Here is a 15,755-nt window from a genome sequence, read left to right as displayed (position 1 = left end):
GTACTAGCGCCCTCTAGCTAATTAAGCGATGGCGCAGAATGAGTTAAAAGCCCTCATGTCCCAGATATGTCCAATGGCATGCTCACACTCACTTGTTTCTTTGTTTATTTACATTGCGTACAGCTTGTGTTATATTACGTTTTATTGTATTTTCTTGTATTTTCTTATTCTTGTGGCCATCTTGGTCTATATGTCATTTGTCAAGTAATTGGTCAAGTATATTATTATATACTTATTGTTATGTGTCTTGTAAGCCCATATGGGCTGGTCGCGTGAATACTTTCGGCAGCCAACATGCCCTTCCGCGTTGCTCTGATTGGCCGCGCGCATGCACATGCGCATGAGCCGCGACTCGCTCCTCAGCCAGGCAGGAATACTAAACTCCGCTTAACGCAATTTATACGCATGGAAGTATTGATTACGCCGTAACGAATCCATTAAAAGAAATATACCGTTGACTGGAATATGTTGTTTCTTTACACATATGTTGGATTATGTAATTGGTTTGTCATGACAAACCAATAAAAAATCGCGAATTAACCGGTGGCTACAACAACACACAGTAACTACATGTATGGTATTTATTTTAGACAACAAAACATATACAGATCATTACATCACATATTTGCTTTTGTCAAGGATGGGAACGAAAAGGCGCAATGACTTATTTACATCGTTGTCCTTGGATGTCAATTAGATTAGCCCCACCGTTCATTGTAAACAATTATGCATGTAGTTACTGTGTGTTGTAGCCACCGGTTAATTCGTGATTTTTTTTTTATTGGTTTGTCATGACAAACCAATTACATAATCCAACATATGTGTAAAGAAACAACATATTCCAGTTAACGGTATATTTTTTTAATGATTCGTTATGGCGTAATCAATACTTCCATTTGTATAAATTGCGTTAAGGGGAGTTTAGTATTCCTGCCTGGATGAGGAGCTTGTCGCGGTTCATGCGCATGCGCGCGCTCGGCCAATCAGAGCAACGCGGAAGGGCATGTTGGCTGCCGAAAGTATTCACGCGGGCTGGTCATACACCTGTAGTATGTAAGACACGAAAATAAAAAACATCAAATCAAATCAAATGTAGTGATCCATGCCTGTTATACTGTATCAGTTATGGAAAACAAGCTTTTGTTGGCATTGTGCATTGACCCAAGACTTTCATATTTCCTCTTCTCAGTTCTCACATTTCTAATAGTTGGTTAATTAAAGGAACACTCTACCCCCAAAAAAAAAGCTGATTTATGATGCCCATGATCTCACACAAAACTCCTACAAAATGATTTGTACAAATTGTGTGATGTCACATAATACAGGAAGTATTAAATTCCAGGCTGGAATAGATAGGGTTGTAGCTGAAAACGTCTCATGGTGCCAATGAGCCCACTTACATTTAATTATCTTAAAGTGAGCAGTCACGGGATACCACATTGTACTTGGGCTTATCGATTCTTTCCTCCTTTTCTTAGCAAAATTCATACTTTTTCCAATAACTTAGCATGAAATGGCTGGTATGTCTGGATTCCTCTGGTCTGTCTCTGGTTTTATATGATACCTATACTGTAGCTTCGCTCTAGCCTTAAAACTGAGCTTGCGAGAGTCTCTGAAAGACGGCGAAACTCTCATCTTCAGAGGGTTCAAATAATGGTTTTGGAAATGTTAAGTGATATGATAAATGACGCCGCAGGTCCCAAGTTGAGTATCATTGCCTTAATGAGTGATTAACAGTTCCTAGAAAGCCACATAAAAAGGGCTTGATATGTTTTTTTTTCATTTTCATACATTTCTCTGACCTTTATTTAAAATGTATCATAATGACATCACACATTCCATCTCTTTAACCCAATAACTGCAGACATAATTTAATTGGTAGAAGACCGTTTGTAGTTTTGGGATGTGTGAGATTATGGCCAAAATATAATCACTATTAATCATAATTTATTTGGTGGAATGGTCCTTTAATAAGGTCATGGATATGCATTGAAAACGAGGTGGGGGCACTTTTGTGGATCAACCAACCGAGTGAGTTATAGAGCTGCTAGTGGCAGCTAATAATAATAATTCATTACATTTATATAGCGCTTTTCTAGACACTCAAAGCGCTCCCCACAATGTAGGGTGGAAATTGCCTCCTTCACCACTACTGGTAGCACCCAACCTTGGGCTATGCAGGCTCAATGGCTGCACCAGGCACACATCACACTACACAATGGCTGAACGGCTCAGGAGACAGGGATTGGTATCAGCCAATTAAGCGGAAAAGCTATGTCTCATTGTGAGTATAGAGTAAGATATATAAAAGAAGCAGTGAAGCCAGACCAGCACTCTCAGGTTCAAAATTTAATGGCAGCCTGAAACAAACATGTTTCGGAAATATGTATTCCTTCTTCAGTGTTATAGCTTGCAATGGACTTGCAGTCAAGATAATGGTTATATACACACAGGTGGTTAATTGGCAGGAAATGACATCACAGCGCAGGTGTGCCTGAGTCTATTGGTCCTCAATGACAAAAGAAAAGACCTATCAAAATAGAGTCTGTTAGTAAATACAAATTATACAAATATACCATGTATAAAAGACATATAAAAAGGCATAAAAAACACAAAAGCAAAAGCAAAAATTGCATTACATTACCCTACCAGAAACTTGCTATGTAACATGCCCGTAGTTTATAGGGCTAATTTAGCCCCTATACTTTTTTCTTTTTTCTTTTTTCTTTTAAGCATCAAAGGATAAACATACCTCTTGCAGGAAACAACCACTTGGATTAAACCATATAGATAAAAGGTACTTAAAGGAAACAGGTTAAAACGTTCTCTTCATTCATTCCTCTAGGTTCTATGCAATCAAACAGGTGGATATAATAACATTCCCGTTGTAACAGTAACTTATGTCTGTCTCCCCCTCTCGCGGGCCTGTTGACTAACTCAAGTCCCATGTATCTGAGATCGTTAACGGTATGTTTACACCTGGAAAAGTGTCTAGCTACTGACGACTTTATATCTGAATTTCTCACTGAACACTTATGTTCACTGATTCTTGTTTTAAAGGCTCTGGTTGTCTTCCCCACATAAGAAAAATCACACGGGCATTTTAGTAGATACACAAGATTGGCTGAATTACACGTGATACGCCCTTTAACAGGTATTTTTTTGTTCGTTTTCGGGTGCGTGTAAAATTTCTCTTTGATCATGCCTTGACACTGTACACAGGCTTGACATGGAAAATTTCCATCAGGGATATTAGACAAAAAATGTGTAGGTTTCCTTACGGGCAAGTCGGTTTTAACTAATAGGTTGGATAAATTCGCTTGTCTTTTATAAAAGTAATTAGGCGAATGTTGAAACGCTGTCCCTATTATTGGATCCGACTGTAGAATATGCCAATATTTATTGACAATGCTCCGTATGCCTTTCGTAATGGGGCTAAAAGTGGACACGAAAGATACTTTGTCTGTGTTTTCTTTTTTCTTTTTGGGGATAAACAACGAGGCCCTATCAATCAGCTTGGTTTTATTCAGGGCTTTACGTGTCAAATCGACACTATAGCCTCTGTCATGAAAACTGCTTCTTAGAACTTCTGCTTGTGCAGTAAATCTATCTTCAGTGTCGCAAATTCTCCTATAACGGAGTATTTGGCTGAAAGGTAGACTATTTTTCAAGGCAGGAGTGTGGTAACTGGAATAATGTAAGAATGAGTTACGGTCCGTCTCCTTTTTGAAGACCTCTGTATGTAAAGAAATACCATCCGGGGCTTTCTTGATCAAAACATCTAGGAAAGGTAAAGTATGTATATCAGACTTTAATGTAAACTTTATAGTTTCTCTGCAGGTGTTCAAGTACTCAAGGAAGGCTTCAAGATCAGACGATGTACCAGACTGGTGTGTCGATTTGACACGTAAAGCCCTGAATAAAACCAAGCTGATTGATAGGGCCTCGTTGTTTATCCCCAAAAAGAAAAAAGAAAACACAGACAAAGTATCTTTCGTGTCCACTTTTAGCCCCATTACGAAAGGCGATACGGAGCATTGTCAATAAATATTGGCATATTCTACAGTCGGATCCAATAATAGGGACAGCGTTTCAACATTCGCCTAATTACTTTTATAAAAGACAAGCGAATTTATCCAACCTATTAGTTAAAACCGACTTGCCCGTAAGGAAACCTACAAATTTTTTGTCTAATATCCCTGATGGAAATGTTCCATGTCAAGCCTGTGTACAGTGTCAAGGCATGATCAAAGAGAAATTTTACACGCACCCGAAAACGAACAAAAAAATACCTGTTAAAGGGCGTATCACGTGTAATTCAGCCAATCTTGTGTATCTACTAAAATGCCCGTGTGATTTTTCTTATGTGGGGAAGACAACCAGAGCCTTTAAAACAAGAATCAGTGAACATAAGTGTTCAGTGAGAAATTCAGATATAAAGTCGTCAGTAGCTAGACACTTTTCCAGGTGTAAACATACCGTTAACGATCTCAGATACATGGGACTTGAGTTAGTCAACAGGCCCGCGAGAGGGGGAGACAGACATAAGTTACTGTTACAACGGGAATGTTATTATATCCACCTGTTTGATTGCATAGAACCTAGAGGAATGAATGAAGAGAACGTTTTAACCTGTTTCCTTTAAGTACCTTTTATCTATATGGTTTAATCCAAGTGGTTGTTTCCTGCAAGAGGTATGTTTATCCTTTGATGCTTAAAAGAAAAAAGTATAGGGGCTAAATTAGCCCTATAAACTACGGGCATGTTACATAGCAAGTTTCTGGTAGGGTAATGTAATGCAATTTTTGCTTTTGCTTTTGTGTTTTTTATGCCTTTTTATATGTCTTTTATACATGGTATATTTGTATAATTTGTATTTACTAACAGACTCTATTTTGATAGGTCTTTTCTTTTGTCATTGAGGACCAATAGACTCAGGCACACCTGCGCTGTGATGTAATTTCCTGCCAATTAACCACCTGTGTGTATATAACCATTATCTTGACTGCAAGTCCATTGCAAGCTATAACACTGAAGAAGGAATACATATTTCCGAAACATGTTTGTTTCAGGCTGCCATTAAATTTTGAACCTGAGTGCTGGTCTGGCTTCACTGCTTCTTTTATATAATACTTAATGGGATTTCAGCACCCAGTGTCGTATCTTGAGAGCGCGGTCTAACTTGACATTTGAGTATAGAGTAAGAACATAGCCATCTGGTATTTTTGAGGATGTTCTTTGTCCATTGTGTGGTTTGTCCCCATGGAATGACCTGGAGCAGGGAGAACAAGACCGCACACTCAACATCAGTGACACAGATCATGGTCGGAATCAATCAGTCTGATGCTTAACTCAATCAGTGCCAGCTATTAGACTGGGCCCGCTGTAGTTAGGCCAGCTTTCCATTACAACTTTTCACTGTGCGTCACGTTGTTTGTAGAGCTAAATCTATATTTTATATTATAGCTATGTATCCAATATCATTGTCAATTGACAGTAAGAACCTTCCATTCAAGATGCATAAAAGAAATATTATTTTCATCAATACGTTCCCGTTTTATACCGTGGTGAATATGAGTGTTATATCGGAATGATCTGGGATAATTCCTGCAAGGCTATTTATAAGGAGCTAAGCTAATAACGTTAAATCCATTGGCGTTTCGTCCCTACACACGACACTGTTAAAAATCCAAATGCATATGATCGGTATTATGTTCCATCATGAATGCATGAAAGGGGGGGGGGGGGGGGGCGTTTCTGATTAATTGATTGCCAATAACGGCATTCGTTATAACCACAACATAGGCTGATCTGGGGGATGGCTATTAAATCCTTGCACGATCAAGCTGAAATTGACGTCAAATTGCTCTTACCTTTGGCCGGTTGGATTCCAAAAAGAATTTTCCAATTATTTGATCGCCACATTGGCCCATGCTATAACCCTTTACTGCATAATGAATTCGGCATCCCAAGAAGTATTCCATGCGATCGAGTGAAGCCCTCGCTTCAGACTAACAGAAAAGTCCGCCCGGAGCGTAAACAGTGTGACACCAGGGCCCTCATTCATCAACGTGGACGTAGAACTTGACCTACTTCCACACGTAAGCACGGAATGTAGAACTAGCGTACGCACAGGGAAGTCGGCATTCATCACACGTGCGTACGCAGGCTCTATGGTCCTCCGTGTTGATGAATACCACTTTGTTCTACCGTCAATGCTCGTGCATGATTATCCATATATGGTCATGAAAATGAGGAAACACCCCCCATGGGATGTGAAATAATGGACGGACCCGAGCGGAACCCTGAGAAACTCCTCGAAGATTGTTCACTGCTGTCGAACCAAGAAGTCACTATCGCGTATTGTGGGATAAATAAAAGGCGGACTCGTAAACGGTGATGTCAGATATCAACGGCTCCCTAAGACCATTGCTGCAATTCTGCCTGGACAGCTCAAAATACTAATAAAGACCGTTCGTTGACCACTGTTTGGCGTTGGTTGTGTGTCATTATAACCGTGCTGTAATATGAATGCCTTTATTAGTTGTGTTCGATTGGCTATATGATTTTTAGATGCATCTATTTTGTTGTCGGCTAATAAAGACCGCGCTGGAATATGACTGCCTTTTCCCGTGTTGTTTGATTAATACCCCAGGGATTAAAGTTCTCCTCAATTTGATTCCAAATCGCGATGGATCTCCCGTCAATCTTCTACCTGCTGCATATGATTTCTAGAGGCATACTACAATCTATTTTGATGTCAGTATTGGGTAGCCTATATAAACAATATAATACGAGAGCATATACAAGAACAATGAATCTCACTGCATGTATGATAGCCTGCCTTTCAATACATGAACTTGAATTCCATCATGTCTGTGTGCGGGTCACTGCGGGAACTCACACGGCTGTTGTCACAATGTAAATAAGAACGTGCACTGAAAAGTTACAGTATGTAGTTGGTTGATCATTTGTATGACAAGTCAGTAAACCCTTGCAAAAAGTATCCGTTTCATTTAATGAATTGAAAACATTCAGCATCGCCTTCCTCCCGGCATCCAGCAATAACATGTATCAGGCAAATGCGCATCGCAACATTGACTGAGTGGAATCCCTTTCTATTCACATAACTGCATTTGTGATGGAGCTTTGACAGCTACAGTAACAGTCTATTGGTCGATCCATCTCCAATATCACGATGGACCGTGCCGCGGTGGCAAAGACGTACCCGAGGGTGGAGAGGATCTTGAATGAATTCCATCATCATATATATATGTTGTGTGTCTGTCCACTATGTTTGTTACTTTGTTATTCCCCCCCCCCCCCCTATCTATGTAAAGCGACCTTGGGTCTCTTGAAAGGCGCTATATAAAATGAAGCTATTATTATTATTACTATTATTATTATTATTATCATCACATCTGTGCGGGAGCTCACAAATAGACTGTTAGTCTCAGTGAAGTTTCAACGGAGGTCATCTATTCTAACCAACAAATTGAAGTAGAAAGCATTTCGTGACCAATCTTATTTGGAAACATGACACACATAATCATTTGCTTTTTATTTGAAACAATATCTAATCGCGTTTGGAGGTTGGTGTTTTGCGTCTGCCCCCCCTGTGCCAAACAAGCAGGCCAACCTCTTGTTCGCGTGTGAGCCCGTTATAATTACACTACTGTCGCTATTTTGCAATGAACTATAATGAATTACGGGTCATACAGAAGTTGAACACTAATGCACGGAAGCTTATTTCCGCCTTGGAACTAATGCAGGACTGAGGAGTGCTTATGCGTAGTAACGATCTTCTACCACTGGGAGCTAGGTACGCCAGGTCTGACCTGTGCGTAGATGTACGCACGAAGTCAAGTTCAAGTTGAAGTTGATGAATCCCACTCTTTGCTTAGAAATGATCGTACGCACAGGGTAAGCACAGATCTGTGCGTAGAACACGTTGATGAATGAGGGCCCAGGTCTGCAACAGGGGTTACTGCATTCTCGAGACAGCGCCACTACCAGGATCTGTCCGGTACTGCACTTTCGGAGTCCCAATATGCCTTTCCAGCCAAAATACAGCTCTGTGACAGTGAATAGGATATTAATATCGGGAAAAAAAAGAAAGACGAACCAAAAACGTAATATTACGTGGCTGTCGGGCAACCGCATAATATTACGCGGTTGGCCCCAAATGAGTTAAGGGATAGGAAAATAGGGTCTAGGTTGAAAATAACCTGAATTATCCTTTTTAATAATGAAAGGAATTGCTTTGTTTCAGCGGGCTTCCCAGTCAGGCTTTTGAGTACATCAAATACGGCGGGCTGATGACAGAAGATGACTATCCCTACAAAGGCCATGTATGTCATTTTTCCTACGTGAAACTGTATACTTTATAGTTTCAGAGTATTGTTTCTTGAGGTGGCTTTTATCCCTCTTCCTTTTTAGGATGATACTTGCCATTTCATGCCTGAGCTGGCAGCTGCATTTGTCAAGGATGTTGTCAACATAACAAGTGTGAGTATGTCCAGTATAGGAACATAGCAATAAATGATAGGTTGGATTCCAAAATGGAATTTACCACCCAATATTTAAATATATGAATTCAGATGATGCCCATTGAAGGTAATAATATGGCAAATAAGATTAATGAGACTTCATAATGACTTTTACACTCTTGTCAGTAGTCATGTATTGTAATAGGAAGTATGCTAATGCTAATGATGCATCTTTAAGCCTATCTTTTCTGGTATATCGTTTTTTTTATTTCAAAGTCATGGCACGTATGGAGCCTCTGTATACATTTAATGTTTTCATAGTAGATTCTTGTAATTCATTGAGCTTTCCGTGTGTTTGTTCTGCAACAGTATGATGAGAAGGGGATGGTTGATGCAGTGGCCAGACTCAACCCTGTGAGCTTCGGCTATGAGGTCACAGCTGATTTTGTTCATTACAAGGAAGGTGTTTATACCAGGTGAGAGGAGGAGCTCTGTGGCTTTTATTTCTGTAGCATGTATTTCAACTTCGAGGATAAACCCCTTGAGATATACAATCTCGTTTTCAAGGGGGTCCTCATTTATCTTCTCTCACACCCATGAATGGTGTGTCAGTGAGGTACCATTAGAGCCATTTATAGATGGTTTGGTCTTATTGTACTGTGGATGCCATGTTACCGTTAAAGTGATGATGTGTAATTGTGGTGCCTACTGGCCACGAGTGGTACTGCCTCTGTGATAACAATATATTTCCCATGAGCATCACGTCTGTGACGTAAGGTAGTTGCCAACGGCATGAGAAACATCAGCCACAAAAGACCCATAGCTACGTATATCCACGCGATTGGGTTTAGTTCTTATTTATTTATCCACTGTCATTTGCAGTGTTGGTGTAGTGCTTTTATTTATTTTCGGACATCACGATGCATCGTAGAGGCATGGACATGTAAAACGTAATTTTTTTTATATTATTGTATTTATTATGATTATTTAATTCTAAGAATGTCTGTTAGGGGTGGAACGGTACGCATTCAAACCGTACACCGTTCGGTACGACCTCCACGGTGTGTGTATTGTTCGATTCAGGGGATGCGCAAAATAATACGCACATACACGCACGCACACACCCACCCAGAGACAGAGAGGTGGTAACTAAGCTAAGCTAACTAACGTTAGCCGCTAACCGTGGAAACGCTCACAGAGAAGTGACTCCACGACATCAGTTCCATAAGGGGGGGGGGGGTATATTGACGAGGCTTGACAACAGAGGTTCAAAGATAACTTCACATTTATTGGCTGTTCGTTTATATATATCGCTTCATGCATCAGGCTTCTCCAGGTTCCAACGCCGTGTTACTGTTGACTATTGACTTCCTCATGTGACGTCACTTCAAATACGGCTACCAAGACGCTCAAAAGTCAAACCTAATACTTCACGGGGGAGGGAGGGTGTATCTCTCTTTACTGCATGCAGTGGAAAATGAACAAAGGCGAGTCGAGTAGGTACCATGTAGTGGAAAAGCGGCATAAGAGAATGTTTCATGCAATTAAAAAGTAAATATATATATATTTAGTACACATGTTTTATTTATTTTAAATAACACAGTGACACTTTTCCTTTTTGATAAGAAATCCAGCCATATTCCCTTCATTGTATTTCAAATACTGCACTTTAATTTCAAGCGGAAAACTAATCTTTCCATTAAGAACTGACAATCAGGGAATTTAAACATAGTTGACATTGTTTTTGTGTGTTTATTTTAAAGAAAGGAAAGTCTAGTGCTGGTTGAGCATATGCATACTTTATGTTGATGGCCTTTGTCTATAATGTGGCCACACAAATAGAAAGGTTTAATTATTTTGTTTGTTTGCACGAAGTTAATACTTTGACAAATGTAGCCTATAATTCTTCGTCTTTGTGTGCCAAACATTATTTAAGGCAAACCGCTGTAAACCTTTTTTTTACCAAATAAATGAGAAGCATGTTTAAATCAGCAATGCCTCCCCTCTTGCTGTACCAAAATATCTCCTAGCTCTAACCGTCAAAATGGTGTGCCTGATGTCAAACTGCCTCATTCTTTCAGTTTTTGCATGACTACGTCCTTGAGAATAACTGAAAATTTGGATTCTTTTTAGGCTATATATCTTATGCTGATGTATGGTATTTTTTTAGTGTTAAAAAGCAAAAAATAAATAAAAATGTATACCGAACCTAACCGAAAACCGTGACCCCAAAACCGTGATATGAACCGAACCGTGGATTTTGTGAACCGTTCCACCCCTAATGTCTGTAGAGTCGACGTGAACGCAATCACCATGATTCCGCCCAAATAAAGACCTTAAGAACACGGCGCACACCAGTCTGTCCGACTTACGACTGCTCTTCAGCGCTCCTAAATCCTACTCTTAGCTACGAACGAATCCCAGAGAAAGGACCGTTCGTGAATCCCAAAATCGGCCCGAAGAGGTCTCAAGTGGAGCTACGATGAAATTTGCTCTTAACTTTTGTCTTAAGTCCGTTGGTGAATGACACCCAATGTCATTCATTCAAAGCCCTTTACACAAAATGCATTTCCTGTGAGCCGCCACTAGGTGCAGAGCGGCTAAACATGAGTGAGTTACTAAGTTACTGAATTGAGTGAGTAAGTGAGAATCTAAAATCACCAATCTTTGTTTCTTTAGCACTAAGTGCAAGAACACTACAGACACAGTGAATCATGCGGTCCTCGCTGTAGGCTATGGTGTTGATGAAGACGGGACCCTGTACTGGATAGTGAAGAACTCTTGGGGTGCTGCCTGGGGAATGGATGGGTAAATATCATTAAAACAATGGACTGCTGCGTTCACTCACACCCTGTTGCATGTTGGAACTTTTGACATCAATTGAAAAATATACTTCCAGTATTAGAGCAACACGCCAACATTTTGGGAAATTAGATTATCGTCTTCTCCAGAGCGAGACAAGATGATAGATACCAGTTTATTTTATGTGCGTTCAGTAGAAAGCTATCTGGCTGCACATTACATGAGTAGAGCTCCGGACTCATGATCGGAAGATCACCGGTTCGAGCCCCGGTCAAGGCTGCTGTCGGAAAGTGGTGGTGTTGTTGTCCAGCAAGGGGCACTCTGTCCTCTGGACTTGTCAGTAACAATGCCCCTGTTACGGTGATAGGGACACCGTACAGCTGCGACTTGAGTGCCGCCATTCGGATGAGACGCTAAACTGAGGTACTGACTGAATTCGGTTGTTAAAGAACCCAGGACACCTATCGTAAAGAGTAGGGGGTTCCCTGACGTTCCTGGACAAATTCCCAATCAGGTCTCTGACATCAAGGCCACCTAATCATCCCTTCCCCTTAATTGACTGATATCAAATCCTGTCTCCTGAGCCGTTCAGCCATTGTGTAGTGTGATGTGTGACGGGTGCCATTGTATGGTAGCCATTGAGCCTGCTTGCCCAAGGTTGGGTGCTACCAGTGGTGGTGAAGGAGGCAATTCCCACCCTACAAGCGCTTTGAGTGTCTAGAAAAACAGAAAAGCGCTATATAAATACAATTTATTATTATTATTAGCTTAGCACAATGAATGGAAGCAGACTGCCGGTTAGCCTAGGCATTGTCCAACTAACACCTCTCCCGAAGTCTAACCGGCACTGTCCATTCCATTCATTGTGCTAAGCTAGGCTAACATGCAGCCAGATAGCTTTCTACTGAACGCACAGAGAGGAAACTGGTATCTATCTTCTGGTCTCTCTCTGGAGAAGACGGTAAGCTAATTTACCAAAATGTTGGCGTGTTCCTTTTAAGTGACTGGTTCAAGGCAACAACGCATGAACAAATGAACTAAGACCAACATGTGACAGCTGCCCATGCCACTGTATAATGGTATGATGAGCTCATTTTTATTCTTATTTTTTAATGATAATTAGAACTCAGCCTTAGAGGGCTGGTTGGTGGCAAGGTACGCTATTATTAACTGGTAGACATCATGTGTCCTTGATGTGTCCTTGTCATCCCTCAGATACTTCCTGATTGAGCGAGGGAAGAACATGTGTGGCCTGGCAGCTTGCTCGTCTTACCCTCTGCCTCTGGCAGTGTGAGCCACAACGCATTGCCTCTGGCAGTGTGAGCCACAACGCATTGCCTCTGGTAGTGTGAGCCACAACGCATTGCCTCTGGTAGTGTGAGCCACAACGCATTGCCTCTGGTAGTGTGAGCCACAACGCATTGCCTCTAGCAGTGTGAGCCACAACGCATTGCCTCTGGTAGTGTGACAACACTTTGCCCACAGAAGACCCAAGTGTGAGGACCTGTGTCAGGGTTCGAAATTAACGGGGGCTTGGGGCATAATGCCCTTGAAAATGGACAAAATGCCCTCAAAAATCAGTTAAGGGGGGCACATAATGCCCCCGACAGTTTACTAATTATATATATATATTTATCCGGTAATGGAGCGTCTGTATCGTACGGTTCAGATGACACGCAAATAAAAAAAATCATTTGGCGGAGCCGGGAGAGGTGAGCACTGGCTGCAGCAGCAGCAGCACTGCAGCCAGGTGCTACTCAGTTTGTGTACAAATGGCAAGCACAATCTAAATCAATCTTCATTACGACTTTAAAAACATAGCCATTAACATTACATAGGCCTACACACATCTTGCCATAGCGTTAGCAGTTTGTACAATACAACGCACGTTTTAACTATGGTAGCACTAGCCCCAGCTAATACAGTCAATGAAATGTTATTGTAGCCACTAGCTAGCAGAGGAGGGAATGAGAGTCTGAGAGGCGGGGTGTTTAAAGACAATGATAGGCGTTTATTCAACATCCAAGAAGGCTAACATACAACTGTGTTTTACTAACTCCAACCGGGACTATTGCCGCTTTCGTGCTGCTTGTTGATGTTATGATCTCCTCCTAACGTTAGCGGAGCTGAAGGTGCCACACGCTAAAATGTCCGTGGGGACCCGGCGCCAACCCATAGATAGTTCCAACTCAACGAATTACGTAATCCACCACAGTTGCACTCAATATTTAAATAATGTTAGTCTGAATAAATGTAGAGATACATAATAATTTCAAGCAGAAAACGAATCTTTCCATTAAGAACTGACAATCAGGGAATTTAAACATGGTTGACATTGTTTTTTTGTGTTTATATTATAGAAAGGAAAGTCTAGTGCTGGCTGAGCATATTGTTTGTTTGCACTAAGTTAATACTTCTGACAAATGTAGCCTATATTTTTTAGTCAGTTCGGTCTTTGTGTGCCAAACATTATTTAAGGCTGTAAACACTGTAAACCTTTTTTTATATATATATATATATATATATATATATATAAATGAGAAGCATGTTTAGATTTGAGTGTTATTTTTTTTTAATAAAAATTAACGTATATCGAACCGAAAACCGTGATACGAACCGAACCGTCCATTTTGTGAACCATCCCACACCTACCGTTTATCATACAAATTCAGTGCCCCCGAAATACAAAAAAAAGCCCCCGAAAATCAATTAGGGGGGGGCAAAAAAAGCCCTTGAAAAAAAATGTTAATTTCTAACCCTGACCTGTGTGATGTTTTAATGATTAATTTTATGTTTTCAATTGCATGATCCCCCCCCCACCCAAGTTGGTTTTAATTTGCCCCCATCCAAGATTTTAGATATTGATATGCATTGTTGGCCACTAAAGCCTATACTCTGGACGTTGTGTGCTATTTATTAACTGTAATGGTAGTTTGAATACAGAAATCAGGACTTGTGAAGGACCTGTCAGCAACAAGCGGACCACATCTGAAAGAGCCTCATCTGAAATACGAGTTTATTTTTTACACCAGTGTTAATGTTATAATTTTATATTTCATCGCTGGGCCTATGGAACAGTATTGGTTACTTTTAATGTTTTAACTACGTTGCAGATGGAATAAAATGTAAATGAAACCTCCCTGCCACCGAACCACTGTATGTCTCATGTCGCCTTCAAGTGGTGCTAGAAGGTACAGCACCTAAGTATCTAATGGAGTTGGAAAAGCCTGTTACATTGGTGCCATTTGACTAGGATCACATGGTGAGCCCAGTCTCCAGCTGGGGTTGTTGTGGAGTGTGGAGTGAGTACTGTTGTGCACATTTGATTTGGCGTGATCGGTAGAGCTGCTGCCTTTCATGTTGCCTTGTGATTCAAAGCTGGGTTGAGGTGCAGGTTCCAGCCTAGACTGGGAAAGGAAGTGAAAGTCCTTGTTGAAAAGAATGACACTTCTAAATACATCTATACAAAACCACACACCCAACTTTCATTCTATGTTCAACAAGAAATCGGCATACACTTTCAGCTTTTTCAGAAAATGTGTGTATATATATTGTACAATAGATAGACTATTTTGAATGTATGTTGTCAATTTAATAAAACAAACAAAAGGAAACATTACTACTCACCTTGAAGTGCTGCTTCTAGCTTGCATTTGGTCAGTCCTCGTCAACCCATAAGGTTGGACATTTCCGAGTTTACCACCAGAAAGTTGCACTCGGAACATCTGGCCAAAGGTAAATACCAGTGAGAAACTCTGCAAGTTTCAATAACCTAACATACATTATGTAACTTTTTCCTGTGATTGATTGATGTACTTTATTTACATATTTTAAGCGAGATTGGGCTGAAGTTCCATGATTCCCAAGTTTACGAGTTGTGACATTTCTCACTGACCCTGGATGGAGTATGAGACATCACTCTAACCACCTGCATCAAGAAAGAAAGGTTGAATAATCTGCTGCCCTGCATCTGACTGGTCTGGTCCTGACTTTCCAATATAACCAGCGCACCCAAACCTGTATCATTTGATCACATGAAAATCTTCAGACTTTATGAGGACCAACCGAAAATGAGCTCTTGCATCCAAATTTGATTATTTTACATACAGTACATCTATACCATGCAAAATAAATTAACATTAAAGCTGATAAATGTCAAAACATATCAAATTGGTGTTTTGTTTTTTCTGTTTTTGTCAGATACAATTTTAAAATATGCATATTTCTAAGGACTTGAAGGCATATTTTGGTTGATGCCAAATCACACGGCCAGGCTGCAACAAAAAATGTATTACAAGTTTTTTTTAATCATTTGTTTACATGCATTTTTTTTGCATAATCGAATTATGTATGCGCTAATTTGGATAAATACCACAACAGATGTAAACATTGGATATAGTCAGGTGAAAATGTCTTGTTGAATCTTATTGACCTAATGTACTACAGTAAATACTTAATGTTAAG

At 40.3% G+C, this 15,755-nt stretch overlaps 1 protein-coding gene across 1 annotated transcript in view; it reads left to right on the top strand.

The window, feature by feature from the left end:
• The window catches only part of wdr76 (WD repeat domain 76), a gene marked incomplete at its 3' end in the record, with an annotated part of 89,876 nt that overhangs the window by 5,880 nt on the left and 68,241 nt on the right, over positions 1–15,755 (top strand). The window contains exons 8-12 of the mRNA XM_084308218.1: positions 8,273–8,351; positions 8,440–8,508; positions 8,859–8,965; positions 11,169–11,297; positions 12,507–12,579. Of these exons, the coding sequence (XP_084164344.1) occupies positions 8,273–8,351; positions 8,440–8,508; positions 8,859–8,965; positions 11,169–11,297; positions 12,507–12,579 (457 nt within the window). The remainder of the gene's footprint in view (positions 1–8,272; positions 8,352–8,439; positions 8,509–8,858; positions 8,966–11,168; positions 11,298–12,506; positions 12,580–15,755) is intronic.

This window comes from Notolepis coatsorum (genome assembly GCF_963971535.1).
Source record: "Notolepis coatsorum genome assembly, chromosome: 2".
In the NCBI taxonomy this organism is placed as follows: Eukaryota; Metazoa; Chordata; class Actinopteri; order Aulopiformes; family Paralepididae; genus Notolepis; species Notolepis coatsorum.
This window is presented reverse-complemented; position numbering and strand designations above follow the sequence as displayed.